Below are 16,758 nucleotides of genomic sequence, written 5' to 3'. Positions count from 1 at the left end.
AGGCTGAGAGCACCCGGGCTCCCGTGGCCCTTCCCCACGCACACCCTGAGGCACAGACATGCCCCGTGTGTCCAGGGGCATGTCTGTGCCTCGGGCTGTACAGGGCGCACGGGGAGGTCGAGGGAGGGGCCACCGGGCCTGGCAGGGTTGACGGCCTCTGCTAAGCACTAGGTCTGCCCTGTGGGGGGGGGGGGGGCCCGCCTGTCCCTCCGCACGGGGCAGTGCTGCCCTCTAGTGGCCCACGGGCAACACAGCAGAGGCCCCCAGCAACCCCACTTCCTGGGAAATGGGTGTTGGTCCGGTGGACTTCCCCACCCTTAGAGCTTGTCCTCTGCCCGCAGGGCCTGGCTCTAGGGCCGCACCCCACCTAGTCTGTCCCTCTAGGCTTCTCCTCCCCCGCCTGTCTCCCTCACCCTGTTTTTCCACCCGTCGGCACCAGCCTGGTCCCTGCCCCTTCCTTCCATCTGGGCACCTGGATATCAGGCATTTCAGTAGCAAACTCACGAGATGAAGTTGTCTCAGGGTCCCCCAGTCCCGGGAGTGGTGCTCCCCTCTTCTCCCGACCCTGGTGGCCGCAGACTCCACTTCTACCCCCACTGCAGGTTTTCAGGGAAACCACAGACTCAGGCTCTGGTCTCCAACAGCAGTGGGTCCAGGTTCCGAATCCGGCTCTTGGTGTCATTCCCACCCAACAGGACAGTCGTTCTTACACCAGAGCCTGCAACAGGCTAAAAGCCAAATAATCCTATGAATAAAGTTTCAATCAAATTCAGAGCACTGGGGAGGGCTAAGAGAATGAGAACGAGAAAATTCTCGGGGAGAAGTTTTAATACTTAAGAAGTTCTGTAACAAAAGAGAACACGTTCCTGAAAAACGTATATAAACCACGAACATCAAAGCTTAGCAACAGACAGCCCCAAATACAACCCACGAGACCCAGCGATCAGCCAGGGTCCGTGGCCACCGTGACCACACTCGCGCCGCAGGAACCTCGTTGAAGGAACAAAGTGACAGGTATGAGGGCCACGTGCTGGGGCCTATGGCGGATGCCAGGGCGGTGGCCCGCGGTCACCTGGATGCTGAGGCTGCACCTTTCTCACAAATAGCACCATGGCCGATTATTGGGAAAAGTGTTCTAACTGGAACTGCTTTCTCAGTTTCTAGCACATAGGGACAGGATTTCTTTAGTCATTGGCCTCGGAAACGTGTGCAGTGCCCCGCAAAACACGGTCAGGTCAGAAAGCTGCCTCTGTCTTCAGCGAGGCCGACGTTCTTAATGCCAGGGTTACATTGTTATTTAAGGCGATAAGGTTTCCCTTTTGTTTCTTAATTACCTATGGTAAATGCCCTTTTCAAACGTTTGTCGGCATTTTCTGCCCAACGGACCAGACACAGGACGGAATGAGCACATCGGGACAGTTCTTTACCGGACAGAACGCCAATTACCACCCTTCCCAACCGTGGAAGTGACACGTAAACACAGCACACTTCTTGGAACACAACTTAGCCTCGCGGGCTTCTGGCCCTTAGACCGGGGCCAGTGCTGCTGCTCTGAGTGGACGCGTATCTCGCTGGTCGTGCTCAGAAAGCCGCGGGCGGAGGGCTCAGCTCAAATGCAAGATGAGAGCTTCTTCCTCTCTTCAAACTGCTTGTCCACCGCCAGGGACAGGGCCTGCAGGAAGCCCTCGATGGTGACAGTGGGGGCCTGGAATGAGACACGGGCACGTGGGCTGTCCTGGCTTCGGTGGGGCCACTGGCAGCACCCCCGCACGCGGACGGCAGCAGGGGTGTGGCCCCAGCACAGGGCAAGCGGGGCGCCGATGAGGGGCTGCTGTGTGCGAGCAGCCTCGGGGGGGCCAGGGAGGGCCTGGGGTGGGCTCTCCGTGACCCTGGGGGCTGTGTGAGGCCCCAGCGGGCCGAGTCCTCCTCCTACCCAGGAGCCCACTGCTTAGGCACGGAGATAAATCGGGTTCCCAGCCACATTCCGTGTGGCTCCCAGTGAGGCCACAGTCTGTCCCACAGAGAGGTGGTGGGGACAGCGGAGTGCGGGAGGCGGGGAAGCTGCGGGGACTCACCTGGACAAACAGTGCGTGAGCCAGAAAAGGGAGTTTTCTTAGGACGCGGCCGCTGAGACCCTCACTCTTCCTGTGAACGGAGCCGCATTTGGGGACAGTTTCAGGCCAGTTTCCCTCATCTCTGAAAGTCCCTTCCCTTGCGGCTGGTCTCCCCCAGTCTTCAGTGGCCGTCCTAGTGCAACCCCGGCCTCGGAGCGCACACACGACACGGCGGGCACGTGGCCTGCAGCACGGCTCCCCCAGGGACCGGGCTGGACCGCGTCAGTTTCCGTGTCAGTGTCTGAGCTGCCCTCCCTGCCCATCTCAACCAGTTTAAATCTCTTCAACAGATTATCCAAAAAATAACCTGTTCTTCAGGCTATCCCAAAGGTTCAAGACCTTCCACGAGCCTCACAGCTGCAGAATGAGGTTCAAAGCCTCTGGTCAGAACGCCCCCTGGAGACGGCCTGCCACCCGCTGGCCTCTGTGGTCAGACCCGGCCGGGGACCCCTGCACACACGGCACTGTGGCGATCCCCGTCTCTCTCCCAGTTGTCCAAATTCTGACCTTGGAGGCTCTGTTCCATCTCCCCACCTCCCTCCTCACGCTCCTGGGCACCCATGCCATCTGAGAGGTGACGGTGCTGCGGGCTGTGGCCCCTGCACGCCAGCAGCTGTCCCCACGGTGCCAGGGGCTGCCCTCCTGCCGCCCGGGGCCAGGAGCCCTGTGCTCTGCGTTACTCCCCGGAGCCCCAAGCATAGCGCTCCGAGGTCGGCACTCGGACAGAAGCTTCCACTGTGCTCTTCCTGCACGTTTGTGCAACGTGAACAAAGACCGTTTAAGGAATCACCAGTGTGTCAAGACAGCCTTAATGCGAACGTCTTGTCTTTTCAGAGAGAAGCACAGGATGGGTTTCTGTTTTCTAAAGCCGCCTCTGGGAGGGCAGCTGCCCCCCACCCTCTGGCCAGGAACCCGGGGCCGGGGTGGCGGAGGGCCCTCGAAGCCCTCCGGCACGTATGCGACACACGCCTCCGGAACCAATTCCCTGCCTGCGACCCCGCACCGCTAGCCCAGGCCGCACAGTCGGCTACAACCGCCCATCACCGCGACAGATGCGCTTCTCTGGTTACAGACATGAAGTCAACTCACACCTTGAAATTTCACTCAAAAGGAGGCTCAACTTTGACACGTTGTTTTCGATGAAGCCGATCATCTCCAGCTCCCGGAGGGTCAGCAGCTGCTGGCGAGGGTAAATGATCTGGCACTGGGGACGGAGACAGGGCGTCAGCGCCGGGCCCACGGGGCCCAGTGCACGCGGTCAGCCCCGGCGACAGTCCCCAGAGGGCGGGCAGCCAAATCCCCGCTCACAGAAACGCAGGCACAGAGGGCCCCGACACAGGCCGCTCCCTCTCGCTCACACGCGCGCCCTGCGCCCTCCAACGCAGGTGAGAACGCAAATGGCAAAACACATCTCAGAGACGGGCCGTGACCCAGCCCCTCCGTGTTCTCAGTCAGGGTGTGTCTTCACGTGTCAGGAAAGGGAGGGCCGTGGAGGGGCTGAGGCTGGTGAGGGGTTTCAGTGGTTCAGCACAGCCCCGCGGAGCAGAGTCGGGCCCAGGAACCGGGACTCGGCCTGCCTCTCAAGGACAGTCTCCGCTGGATGTCTTTAAGATCAGGCTGTCGTGTGGGGCAACGGCACAGCCCGAGGCTGGATCTGAGCCCTGAGTTCCTGCCCAGGCCCCGTGTCTGCACGCGGGACACTCTGCCAAGGGGCCGCGTTCCCAGGTCAGGGTGCTCAGTGACCACTACCAAATGACTTTGAACATGAACTCTTTCGACTCAGAAACCAGGAAAGAACACAAACGACAACGGGCCTTCTCTGTACATTCTGGAGGAGTGGTGAAGGCTGTGGGTAAATTTAAAATACAGGGTTTGGGTGGGAGGATTCTCAGCTTTCTAGGGGCACTCCCTCAGACTCCCTGCGACTGCCCCCAACCCCTCCCAGCGACACAGGCCACCCAGGCACACGCCAGAACTGCCAGGTCCTGACAGGGAACGGGCTAGTCACGAGCGACAGCCGTCAGGACTGGCCAGATCTCCGCTACGTCATCAGACATCTGAATTTCCCGTAAACCACCTAAGAAACACCCCCACCCACACGCCGAGCTCCCAGAAAGTGTGTTACGTTTGGCTAAACGTGAGAACGTCTCCTGGAGGCAAGGCCCAGTGCGAGCACAACCACTGGCAGGATCCCATCACCCTGACTTCGCAGCAGTGACGCTTTCGGGAGTTCTCTCGGAACCCCGCGTCAAAGCTCCACGGGGCCCTCCCTCTCGCCACGCCACCAAACAGCAGGATGGGCCGCAGGCGCCACGACCAGCTCTCCCACCCCCGTCACAAGCTGTGGCATCCTCGCTGAGGGCATCAGGGCATCCTCGGCGAGGCCAGGCAGCGGGAAAGCCCACCCTCACCTCCCGGTTGCAGAGACACCAGCACCACCACCACGCATGTCCCGCCTGCCGGCCGGCTCGCTCCCTGCACAATTCCCAGGCTCCACCGTGTGAGGAGTGTGAACCCCGCAGCAGGTACCGTCTGCCTTGAGCCCGCCGTGCCCATGCCAGAGCTCCTAGCACCCGGGCACGTGGCCCATCCCTGCTGAACTCGTTCACACGAGATCGACTGGTGTTATCGTGCTCACGGCTGCTCTCAGAAAACAGGACCGAAGGGACATTACCACTGCAGCCAATGCCAGCCTGTAAACGGCCACCTCCTCAGGATGAACTTCCCGGCAACTAGGACCTCCGGCCCCGATGACCTCCCTGCAAACGACGACCACCCGTCAGGTCTCCCCGTGAGCTGCGGCCTCCGGCCCGGATGACCTCCCGTGAGCTGCGGCCTCCAGTCAGGAGGTCTCCCTGTGGACCAGCACATGCCGGCAGGCCACTGCAGCCGTACCCCCGCCACTCATCGCTTGCAGGTCGGTAGACCAAACGGTCATGATTATCGTGTTGTGCCAAAAGCACAAGAGCACTGAGTCGGCGGCCACAGTTTGAACTAACAGCTCCGCCCGCCAGCAACAGCTGCAGCTTCCGGCCAGAGACCGCAGCGCCACACTCGGGGCCCTCCAGGCCACAGTGAGCGACCCTGAGCTGCGTCAGGGAGGGCAAAGCCAAGAAAACTCGGCGGCGAGAGGCGTGAGGAGACACCCAGCACCTTCATCAGCTCCTCCAAGCAGGAGAGGTAGATTTTGAAGATGGCTGCCGCAGAGGGCGGCCCGATGTACTGCCTGATGTCAGCCCTGTCCACGAAGGCCACGTCGATCCGCTCCGTGATGTTGGAAGTGGTCAGAATCACCACGTTGCAGTGCCTAAAAACAGGAGAGCGCGGGTCAGCCCCCAGCTGCCTCCGAGACTCCCTCGCGCTCTCCGTCCCGTGAAGCTTCTGGCGTTCGGCCAGCGCCCTAGCCGGCTACAGGGTCTTCCGAAGCTCGCACCTGAGAGCCTGTGGGATCCCCAACTCCCACCAGGCTCTCCTGGCTGTGACACGGTGCACCAAGCAGACCCTGTGCTCCTCAGCCTTCCAGGAAGTTCTCCTAGACTCCCACCTCCTTGTTCCCTCCCCTCCCTCTACCGTGGCGCGGTGTAACTCTGACTCGCGTGCAGAGTCCCGATGGCTGCATCAGCCTGCCGGGGCGGCCCCGGTGACCACTCTGCACGCGGCTCTCGCACCCCCGTGTGCTGCGGAGCTAAACTGCTGGTCCCCGTCACCAGCTGCTCTCCCCTTTAGCTTCTAAGCCTGTGCGAGACCACGCGGCTGCCTCATCGCTCACTGACGTGCACCAGTACAGAGCAGGCCCAAGGCACCCTGGGGAGCACACTTCCCAGGCCAGGGGCCTCAGGGGTGGGGATGCAGCAGGGCTCCCCCGGGGCCCGTGGTGGGCGCATACACAGGCTGCAGGACCTTACCTGGCCGGGGGAGCCCCTGGAAGGACCAGGTTTTACCTGGTGTTTGGCAATAGGTGCACAGCACAGGGTGAGCAGGAGTGAGCCAGGGAGGGGTGGGGAATGCAGGGGTCTTAGGAGCCCAGGGCGTCAGAACCACATAAAGGCAGGCCTAGAAAGGCCATCTTGAGGAGCCTGGACAAGGAGCGTGAAGGGGGACAGGAAAGCACGAGGGAAACCAGAGGCCCACATGTCTCCCTCCCCTCCTGAGCCCACAGCTGCTGGCAACAGGAAGAGGTTGGGCTCGAGCAATGGTTGTATGACAAAGCCGTCCTTGCAGCAGGAACCCTGGAAATGGGGGCTTCGGAGCTGAGCGACTGCTCTGGGGGGTGCTGGACACCTGGTCCAGGTGGCCCCGCAGGCCTCGGATGGGTGAGCAACAGAGGAGGGGAGAAGGCCAGGCACGGGCTGCCCAGGCTGCCTGAAGAGATGAGAGGAGAGGCCAGCGGCAGAAACTGAGGTGGTCCGGGCGTGGAGGCAGGGGAGGAACAGCCAGGGGTCAGGTGCTGTAGAAAACTCCGGAGAAAGCCCGGCCCGCCGGTGAACGCGCAGGAGCAGAAGCCGGGAGGAGGAGCACAGGCAGGGCCGGCAGCAGGGTGGGGGCACGCGGCCCCCACAGCCAGCCCCGAGAGCCGTGTCCGGCGAAGTCAGAGCCTCTCGGTGGTGGAACTACACCAAAGGCTCGGGGGAACGGCCCTTAGCGGATTCAGTTCCCCGTGAGTCCGTATGCAGCAAGCTCCCTTCCGAGCGCTGCGCTGGGGTCCAGCACCCCAGGACTGTGGGAGCTGTGAGCGCGGGGCAGCCGGCCCAATGCTGTGGAGGACGCAGAGGGGCTCTGGTCTGCGCAGCTTCCTTGGGAGGCCGCTTACTAGGAGTCAGTCCTCCAGGCGGGACCAGCTTAGGCTACACCGGCCACAGGCTCCGGTCCTGCAAGGCTGGGCTGTGCCACAGGGAGTCCGGCCCCACGAAGGGTGTCAGGCGACGCCTACCCGCCCGTCGCAGCCCCTCAGCGCCCACGAGCTTGCGCGGGCGAGTTTCACTCCGTCCCGCGCTTCTCCGCGGCACACGAGTCTCTGGCACAAGCAGGTTCTGTGCTATGACTTCAGTCATTCAAAGTCCTGAACCGCGCTGGGTCGCGGCGGCAGCCGAGCTTCCAGTCAGAGGAGCCGGAAGGAAGGTCTCGTGCGCAGGCGCCTCCCGCGCCCGCGCGGCTTCTCACGTGAGGCCCCCGGGTCAGCATTACCTCTTGATCCGGTCGATCTGGGTCAGGACGGCGTTGACCACGCGTATGGCGTCTGAAGGCTCGGTACCGGCCCTGCAGGCATTGCGGGCGGCCGTGAGGCTCTCCACCTGTGGGGGTGGGACAACAGGTGGCACAGGGCAGCGCCTGGCCCCACGGGCCGCCAGCAGCCGCACCGACCGAGCCATGGGGAGCAAGTGCAGGGGTGTGTGTGAGCCGCGGAGCCAGGAGCCGGTCGCGCGGGAGGCCGAGGCTGGGCTGGGCGGAGGCGGGGCTGAGCCAGGGCTGGGATCTGCTTCAGTCACAGGTGTGACGGCCAGATGCACGTACCTCGTCAATCAGCACAAACACCAGGGCGTCCTTGTCGTCAATCAAGTCCTGAATCTTCTGGAACATCTTTGTTACCAGCTTGCCACTCTGGAAGCAGAACACCCCTCTGGTGGCGGCTTGAGCTCCTCAGGCCGCCCGGTGCTCACACGCACCCGCGGTCCCCGCCCAGCCACGGTCTGGGCCCACCGTCTCCAGACGGCCCCAGGAGAAACCCTGAACCCAGGAAGCCAGGGCCACATGGAAAGAGGCTGACCCACATGCCACCTTGCCCTGCTCCACGCGCAGGGACAGCACGCCTGAGCCCGCACCGGCTCTGCTCCGGGCCGCCTGGCATCTCCCACTTGGCGTACTTCCTCCTTCCCCTTCCCTGCCGTCCCATGACCGGGAACAAGACGGGTCAGATGCAAACACACAGCCAGCAGACACGCGCCTTACGAGTGCTCCCTATCCTGGCTCACTGCCCGCCAGACGGATCTCCTGACACAGCGGCCCGGGCGGCGTTCCGTGCGGAGGGGCACCTACAACGTCACCTGGGCTGAGCAGCGCGATTCTAAGACAGCAAAGAGGCTCAGGGCCCTGAGGGCGTGCTCAGTGGAGGCTGTGGCCCTCGCTAGAGCTGAGTGTCTGTCCCACCTCAAAGTATGGCTGTGACCAGCCGAGGACCCTCTCAGCCTCACACCATTCCCAGGGGACCGCTTAGCTCCAGAACTTCCCTCTGACCCTGAAGTCAGCCACGCTGTCACGTGGTACCTATTTCCCACGTTCTCGGAGGAGAAAGTTGGCCCGTACAGGGGGCCCTGTCCACCCGCACGGCTGGCGAGCGTGCGCGGCAGAAGTGACGCCGACACTTACTTCCGAGAACCACTTGGAAAAGAGACTGTGGCTGTTTATTTCAATCAGCTGGCCGTACCGGTACCTGGGAGGAGAAGACAGAGTTAGGACGGTCGGTTCACAAATCGTGTACCCCGGGCAGCCGCTCCTTCTTCAGCACGGCCCGCTCACTGGTTAAGTCGCGCTACCTAGCGGGGCTCCTGGTAATCCTGAGTCCCCTCGAGACGACGCGAGGGCTCAAGTAATTATGAAAACCTACTGGCGTGCAGCCGGGGGTCCCGAGCGAAGCGAACGCAGGCTTCTGGATAACCTCTTCATTTGGATCAGAGCGAGAGTAAACTCCCTCACTTCTACCCGTAATCCACAGCCCTAACGCGGTGGGAAGAATCACCAGCAGCCACGGGGCAGGCAAGACAAATCGTACTCGTCGTGAGTCTTGGATGGAGCCAAACATGCTCTCCTCCTTCTCTAAAACCGCCATGAGCGGGACAATGTTTCCCAGCGCACCGCGGCGTCCTGAGCCCCCGAGGCAAGCTGCCCAGACGCCCCCGAGGCAAGCTCAGCACACGCGGCCGGAAACCTGCGCGCACGGGAGGCGGCGGGGGCAGAAGGGAAGCCGAGCCAGGTCCTCGGCACAACGGATCCACACGAGGAAAATCATCACGCTCAAAGCATTACACTCGCTAATTCTTTTTCCCAAAGAGGGAAGGGGAGAGACAACGTAACGAAATCAAGATCGGGTCGAATATTAGTTTAATTCTAAAGCCTTCTGACGAGATGAGCACCGAAGGCTCGCCAAGGTTTCTTTCCGCAACTTCTAAGCCAAAAACTCGACGCGCGTTTTCAGACGTGCTTCAGAGAGTGGCGCTTCTTGTAGTAACACGTTCAGCCTCCACTGTCTTAGGAAACCACCCCGAGATCTTTAAAACGCGGTGCACTCAGGAGGTCCGGACAAGCCCCCTGCCAAGCGCGGACGAGGGCGCAGACACACCGCAATTTCCCAACGTAAAAGCCCCCAGGGGACGCGTCTGAGAAGCAGCGCGACAGAGTAACGTGGGCCTCACGGAGTCTCTCCTCTGAAGTCGCACTGAGCCACGAGCGCGGGTACCCCTCCGCATCGGCCAGAAAATGAGACAAAAATCACAACGGTGTTTGGAAGGGACTGGCCGGCAGGCATGGACGACTGTCACCCCACATGGGATGTGACAGAGCCCTACAGCTGCTTGTGCTCTCTGCCTGCGGTCCCTGCCAACCACGACTCCCAACACATGTGCAGCCACTACGCCAACTTGGACCCAGAGGCCCGAGTTCGAGGAGCCTGAGGCAGTGGAGGCTGCAGGTAAGCTCGAGCGGACGCGGAGACGCAGGAAGAAAACTCCGGCCACCATCTCAGGGTCCTTCTGGGTCTTTCCTGAACACTCAGGCATGGGACAAAACAGAAATCCCATGAGGCTGGGGAGCCGTGAGCCGCACAGTTCCGGGTGTTTGCAGCTGGGATGTTCACGTTCCCAACGGCCAAGCTGGACGGGACCCGCTCTGACTGGGGCACTCCACGGCGATCCCGGAGCGGCCTCACTTCCGCCTTCAGTGTGGACTCCTCTCCAGCAGGGCTTGAAACCGCGCCGGGTCGCGGGAAGGCCCAGCAGAAGGCAGCCAACAGGAACAAGGTCTGCGTCCAATCGGAGCTTTGCTGACCGGACCAGAAGCCGAAGCGGACCCCGAGGCAGGAGAGCCGCCAGCCGCAGAGACTCGCAACGGACGACAGCGAGGGGACTAGCCGGGAAGGAGGAGTCACCGCGCTGCTTGCCGGCTGCAGCGCTTCAGCAAGCGTGAGGCGTCGGAGAATGGGAAAGGATAAAAGGAAGAAGGCGGAACCTCCAGAGGAGAAAAGTAAACTCTGGGAAAGAAGACGTTCCCGGACAGAATTAAAAGCAGATTAGAGGGGCGCCTGGGTGGCTCAGTCGAGCCCCATGCGAGGCTCCCCCCCCCCCCCCCCCCCCCGCTCATGTTCTCTCTCGCTGTGTCTCTCCGCCAAATAAACACAATCTTAAAAAAAAAAAGATTAGATATTTCGGAAAACGGCTCAAAATGGAACAGAAAATTTTTAGAATTCAGGTTCTAGACCTGGAAGGACCAAAAAGCACAATCAGTGGCCTGTGGAGCATCAGGCAATTGAATGTGCCCGTAAACGGGTCCTCAGAAAGTGGGGGCGGGGGGCTGGAGCACCAGCCACGTGGCGTCCAACGCGAGGAGCCGCCCGAGCTCCGGGAGAGAAGCACGAGCAGCATCCAAGCGCCCCGTCCCCAAGAGCAGAAACGCATCACCAGAAGGACCGCGTGCTCGCTGTGAAGCAAGCACCACCATCTCAGGAAGACGGAGCCCCTAACTCCGCACGGCCGGGCACGGAGCCGGTGCGCCACCTGAGTCGGAGGCAGCGACTCCGTACGGAGCCAAGGGAAATCGCGAGAAAGTAAAACACCTCTGGGCCGCAAGCGAGAAGCCATCGGTCCTGCCGCTCTCCCTCCTCGGATTATCAGACGTTACCTGCTTGAGAGCCTAATGGTCAGCTTCTGGGCTAAGGCTTTACACAGGGAGGTCTTCCCAGTTCCCGGAGGACCTGCAACAGAACCGAGAACGTGTTAAGCCGGCGTGCTAACAGGTGTCTCCAAGCGGGCCGCATGCTCCGGCCAGCACACAAGGCAGGCAGCAGGACTTGGCGCGACAGACGCTGGTCCCCGAGCGCTGTGGACTGACGAGGTCCCCCCGCGGTGCGAATGCCGGCCACCACGAGCAACACGCTTCGCGGGTCTTTCCCTTTTCCTCCTTGTCTGGTCTCCGCTCCCACGCCCCCGACACAGGGGTCCCCTCGGCATCCCGAGCGAGCGCTCTATCTCCTGGTCGGCACCGACACCCTCGCCGTCCCCACATGTCCTCTACAAAACCCATTGGGACCTTGCGAGAGGTCCAACACCTCTCACGACAGTCACATCCCCGCGGCCCACGCTACACCAGAACGGCAGCAGGTGGGGGCCCCTGCCCCGTGGGCCATTTGCCACAGGGCCTGGCGGCGGCTGACTTCACCAACGCGCAGACCTCCCGCGTCTGTCCGGACACGCAGGCGCCTTCGCTCCGACTTTCTGTGCACGCTCTCGATAATGAAAACAACCGCAGCACGTAACCGCGGCGGAGCAGGTCTGCTGCTGCTCGGGGGCGCGGCGGCCTGCAGCAGAACCAGGCAAGGAGCTAACTACTTCGCACCCCGCTTCGCTGCGGGGCTCTCTCGACTGCCTTCTGACCGGTGACATTAAGGACAAGCCCAGGCTTTCTTTGGAGACGATTCAACGGAGCACAGTTGTCGCGCTTTGCTCCAAAGATGCTACAGAGAAGCGCGAGGTGGTTTCCGCCCCAAGGCTTGTAGGAACCCGTGGGCATTAGGCAGTTACTTGACAAGCTGGAGGATAATGTAGAGAAGTCACCGGGCGGCGAATGGGGGTGGCCAAGTGAAGGGCCAAGCGCAAGGTGAGCTGTACCGGCTTCCCAGGGAGGGACCCTCTAGGACAGCCCCGGCTGCATCAGAACACAACGGTGTGTCCTCGAAGGCCGGCGGGACACGTACAGAGGCCCCCGTTCACGTCTGTCTTGTTTAAGGAATGACCCCCTGCGCCTTACCGTGCAGCAGCACCACCCGGTTCCAGGCGATGAGGTTGCTGTCGACATTCTTGTCTGAGAACAGCAGAGTCGTCGTCACGTAATCCAGGAGCTGCGTGAAAACAGGCGGATGTAGTCACTGGTGCTGACGGGGCAGCGGCCCCCCGCGGAGGTGCCGCTGGAGCTCGTGCCCGAGGGGGGCATTGGCACCGGGCCGCCCCTCAGAAGCTGCGGGCAGCCTAAGAAACTCACGGCGTGAGGACAGGCTGGCCGCTACTACCATTTAATCAAAAAAAAAAGGGCGACACGAGGGCCTCTCCCTAAAAGTGTCAAGATCATACAAAAGGACGAGACTTGGCATGTGCTAAGTGTCTCGTGCCTCGGGGACAACACAGCGAGAGGCAAGTGGCAACACTGGGGCCCCGGACAGCGGCCATGACTGTTCTCGCAGCCTGGGGGGCTGTGGGGTGGGCCTCCAGGGTCCCCCGCAGCACGCAGGACCCTTCCCCTCGAAGAGGGTTCCGATGAGCTGGTGCTTGCTCAGACATGCCCGCCTGCTCCATCTGCCCCCCGGCCCTGCCTCTCCAGGCCTGATGGGTTCCTAAGAGCACAGTCCAATCACACTTGTCTCACACCAGGCACCTTTCTACCCCCAGGGACCAGCTCTGCTGGTGAGCAACCCTAGAGGACAGGTATGCAGGACACGGGCTGCTGCTGGGCCCGAGTTCCCAAAGCCGATTTGAGTCCGAGGGCTCCGAGATGCTGGAGAAGACAGTACGGGTGGGTCCCACCTCCAACAAGCGGCCCTCTTAGAAAACGGCACAAACAACTTACATGAGATTTGACTTCCACATCATATACCAGGCTGTCCCAAAGCCCGTGGAATTCAGCTGGGAGAGAATAAAACACAAACTTGATTTTAGGAACACAGGCATTACACTGGCCCCGGAGGTCTGCTCTGAGACACTGACACTGTCCACAGCTCCACATGTGGCTGGTTTAGACTCTCATTACAGGCAAGCTAAATTTTTAAATTTCTTCTTAATGTTGGAATTCTTCTTCTTCTTTTTTTTTTTAGTTTTTTTAAATTTATTTGACAGAGGTCACAAGTAGGCAGAAAGGCAGGCAGAGAGAGAGGGGGAAGCAGGCTCCCCGCTGAGCGGAGAGCCCGATGTGGGGCTTGATCCCAGGACCCTGAGATCATGACCTGAGCCGAAGGCAGAGTCTTTAACACACTGAGCCACCCAGGCGCCCCTATAATTGTGGTTTTGATTTGCATTTCCCTGATGACTCATGATGCTGAAGATCTTTTCATATTCTTTTAATTACTACTTTTTAAGATTTTATTCACTTAACTTGAGAAAGAGAATGAAAGAGAAAAATGGAGCATGGGGGGGCGGAGGGTCAGAGGGGGAAGCAGGCTCCCTGAGCAGAGAGCCCGATGCAGGACTCCACCCCAGGACCTGAGATCATGACCTGAGCCGAAGGCAGAGGCTTAACCCACTGAGCCCCCCAGGCATCCTGGATTTGAGTTCTTAAAATTAAAGATGCTGAGTAATTGCCAGTCACCTAACTTTCGACAGATAATTAAACGGGGTACAGAGACAGTTTCTTGTCATGCTACCACACATGATTACCTTTTGTGGACCCACGCTTCTGCCACGAGCACAGACCCAGACCCACCACTCACCCCGCCGGCCAGCACTTGGGCAGGGCAGCGAAAGGTCTAGACCAGTTGTCAGGAACTCAGACGTAGCCCCAAGGACTGGCTTCACCCCAGAACTCTGCCTGCTAGAACATGGCCAAGTCCTTGGAGAAGCAAAGAAAAGGCAGGAGGAAGGAGTGGCCCAGCAGCTGATCAGCTGGGCAGGAAAAGAACACCTTCTTCTTTTTCTCAGTTAGCACCATCTCAGAGGGCCCTGCCTGAAGGAACGCAGTCTTACAGTGGGATCTCCACGTCCCTCTTTTGCGATCCGCTTTCCATCTCACAAGAAATGAGACAGGCTGAAAGCCTCCAGACCGATGGACCAACACAAAGTCCTCAGCTAACGGACGTGGAGAGCCCGGGCCGCATGCCCATGTCTGCCCTTGTGTCTCGGGTGTGGCCCGCCCACCCTCGCTGTCACACACCTGCAGGCAGGACCCAGTGGCTTGCCGCAGTGATGTTCTCCGTCTCCTCCTCCAGAGTCTCACTGCTGGGGCCGCCCTCGTTCAGCTGGAAGACGTGCAGCGCGACTGTGCAGGCCCCCAGATCGATGGGCTGTGGCGAGAAGGGACACCAAATAGATCCCCACAAACTGCAAACCACTCGCCCTGACTCTAGCCAACAGAGTTAGATGGTAACGTCCAAAAACAACGATCAAACACGCACGTCAGAAACCAGTTCCTAGATCAGGTACAAAAACCTATGGTGCCCAGGTTTAGTGTCAGCAGCTTCTTAAACACTCCCCCTCTCTACCCAAGAAAGGACTTTCTCATTTGCAATCACGGAAGTCACATGCTTGTTGAAAAATACAGGAAACACAGAATGAAGAACGCCAAAGCCCCCACGTCCGACCTCACCCACGTTTTGGTCGAGGACGTGCCGCCTGTATTGGCCCGCGAGGTCTCTGAGCGCGTCGTCCCGTCCGCAGGGCTGGGAAGCGTTCTCCGCCCGCAGACAGGGACCTCTCGCGCGCGTTCCCACAGCCCTGCCGCATGGGCGGACGGAGCGCTCCCTCAGCCAAAGCCTGACTGACGGGTAACTGAGCTGTCCCAAACCGCTGGCTGGTAACGACGCACATAAACCGCCACTGACATAACTTCATAAAATTACGTAGTTGCGGTTCGCATTCTCCCAGGTGAACCTGCAGAGTCCGAGCTGAGAGCCTTAAGGTGTCTAATGGCTCTGCTTAACCCCTGCTGCCTCCGTCTGCGGAAAGCTCTGCTCCCTTCAGGCTGGCCAAAACCAGGTGGGACGGACAAAGCGGACCAGGCCACCGGCGCTAGTCCCTGCGTATGAACGGAGGGGCCCACCTTGCACGCACAATTCCAGTGCCGGAGCAATTCTTCCAGACGGACTCTTTATGAGACACGAACCACGGAGACACCGGTGATGATGTCCCGAGACAGACACTGGGGCTGTTCTCAACGGGACAGAAACACCCCGACGTACCCACCCTGTCACACAGAGCTGGTGGCGAGGCAGTCCACAGGGTGGCCCAGAGGAGGACCTCCAGAAGGGAAGCCCCTCTCTGCAGCCGCACCCCCTGCCTCCATGGCCCTCTGCTCCCGGAGCACGCCAGACAGTCACCGACCTCAAGAGCGGGGAGTGGTCAGGAGGCTCTCAGCAGCAGAGCCCACCACCCCACCGTCTGCAGACGGCCTCTGCTTCCCTCCGTCCCCCGACTGTGCCGCGGGCGCCCTGACGTGGGGGCGCGTCTACTCGCAGCCCCTGGCCTTTCCCAGAGCCGCTGCCCGTCTGACAAGCCAACAGGTAAGCAGGCCCGTTTCCGACCACAGACCAGCAAAGCAGCAGGTACACGTCCAAGATGCGTCTCTGCTTCCGTGCGTTCTCGGAGGTAAAGTCGGCTCCCAACGTGCGGCGCGAGCGCACCCAGGAACCCGAGACCAAGACCCCGCACACCACGGACGGAGCCAGCCAGGAGCCCTCCGCACGGTGACCAGTACCTGTGGGTCTTTCGCCTTCAACTCCGTGTCAACGATGGCCACGGACTGCACGTTCCTGGTCAGAAAAGGCTCGTCGAACTCGGTCCACGTGTAGTCTCCAAACACGATGTTATGTCTGTTGAGCAGCTTGCGGACGCTCTGCTTTATGTCTTCCTTCTTCGCGGTGCTGGGACAGCGGACGGAAGACCTACGCTCAGCTGGGCGCGGGACTGCAGCCCGAGCTGCTCCCACGCTGCAGCAACGGCTCACGCTCCGCCAGCTGACCAGAAGGTGGGTCAGCACTCCCAGTGCCCAGGACCAGGCCTGGAGGCTGAGTCAGCACCCACGGGGCCGGGACCCGGTGGGGACATGGGGACGGCAGACGGACACTCAGGACCGGGCGTGGACTCGGCACCGGGGACGGGGCGGGGACAGTGGGCCGGCACCCGGACTCTGACGACCCTGAGCGGAAGGACAACCCCCCCGCCCCCCAGAGCCCGGGAGGTCCTGACGCAGGAGCCCGAGGCCTGGGACGCCCCTGGGGAAACCCTGGGGCTCTCAGGGCGGCACGGAGGCTTCCAGGACCCCCGCTGGCCCTGGGACCCCGGCTCCCTCCTCCCTGCGACCCTTGGCGACCCGGACCGTGCCCCGGGGGCAGGCAGCTCCGGGAGGGTCTCTCCCCGCGGCTCCCGTCTGGCGTAGCGAGCCGCCGCGGCCACCGGCCCCCGCCCCGGCGCTCACCTGCCGCCGCGCTGGTGCACCTCCACGTGCACGGTCGGCGCCTCGGCCACGCACGGCAGCGCCTGCTTCAGGTCGCCCACGGCCTCGTCCATGGCGCCGCCGCCGCCGCCGCCGGGAGCCGCGGGGACCCGGCCGGAGCGTGGCCGCCGCCGCTGCCGCCGCCGCTGCCGCCGCCCGGGCCGATCCCGCCTTCCGCTCCCGCTCGCCGGCCCGCGCTTGAAAGTGCCGCGCACCGCCCCCTGACCCGGAAGCGCTGCGCGCCGGC

The 16,758-nt window shown here is 61.5% G+C and overlaps 1 protein-coding gene across 2 annotated transcripts; it reads right to left on the bottom strand.

Annotated features, from left to right (window-relative positions):
• Positions 1-1,573: 1,573 nt before the first annotated feature.
• On the bottom strand, positions 1,574-16,680 carry TRIP13 (thyroid hormone receptor interactor 13). Of its 2 annotated transcripts, XM_032861827.1 has the most exons (14): positions 16,664-16,680; positions 16,494-16,607; positions 15,774-15,939; positions 14,235-14,364; positions 12,939-12,994; positions 12,126-12,216; positions 11,001-11,073; positions 8,478-8,541; positions 7,626-7,712; positions 7,299-7,405; positions 5,268-5,421; positions 3,206-3,318; positions 2,076-2,145; positions 1,574-1,705 (listed from the first exon to the last, which is right to left on the bottom strand). In XM_032861827.1, exons 2-14 carry the CDS (start codon positions 16,583-16,585, stop codon positions 1,610-1,612), a joined length of 1,299 nt encoding a protein of 432 aa, XP_032717718.1. In that variant the 5' UTR covers positions 16,586-16,607; positions 16,664-16,680; the 3' UTR covers positions 1,574-1,609. The 2 variants fall into 2 exon arrangements, with proteins under 2 accessions (XP_032717718.1, XP_032717719.1); XM_032861828.1 differs by lacking the exon at positions 1,574-1,705 and having other exon boundaries at positions 3,204-3,318.
• Between the last annotated feature and the right edge of the window lie 78 nt (positions 16,681-16,758).

The sequence above is a fragment of the Lontra canadensis genome, unplaced genomic scaffold (assembly GCF_010015895.1).
Source record: "Lontra canadensis isolate GAN:19392208 unplaced genomic scaffold, GSC_riverotter_1.0 scaffold22, whole genome shotgun sequence".
Classification (NCBI taxonomy): domain Eukaryota; kingdom Metazoa; phylum Chordata; class Mammalia; order Carnivora; family Mustelidae; genus Lontra; species Lontra canadensis.
This window is presented reverse-complemented; position numbering and strand designations above follow the sequence as displayed.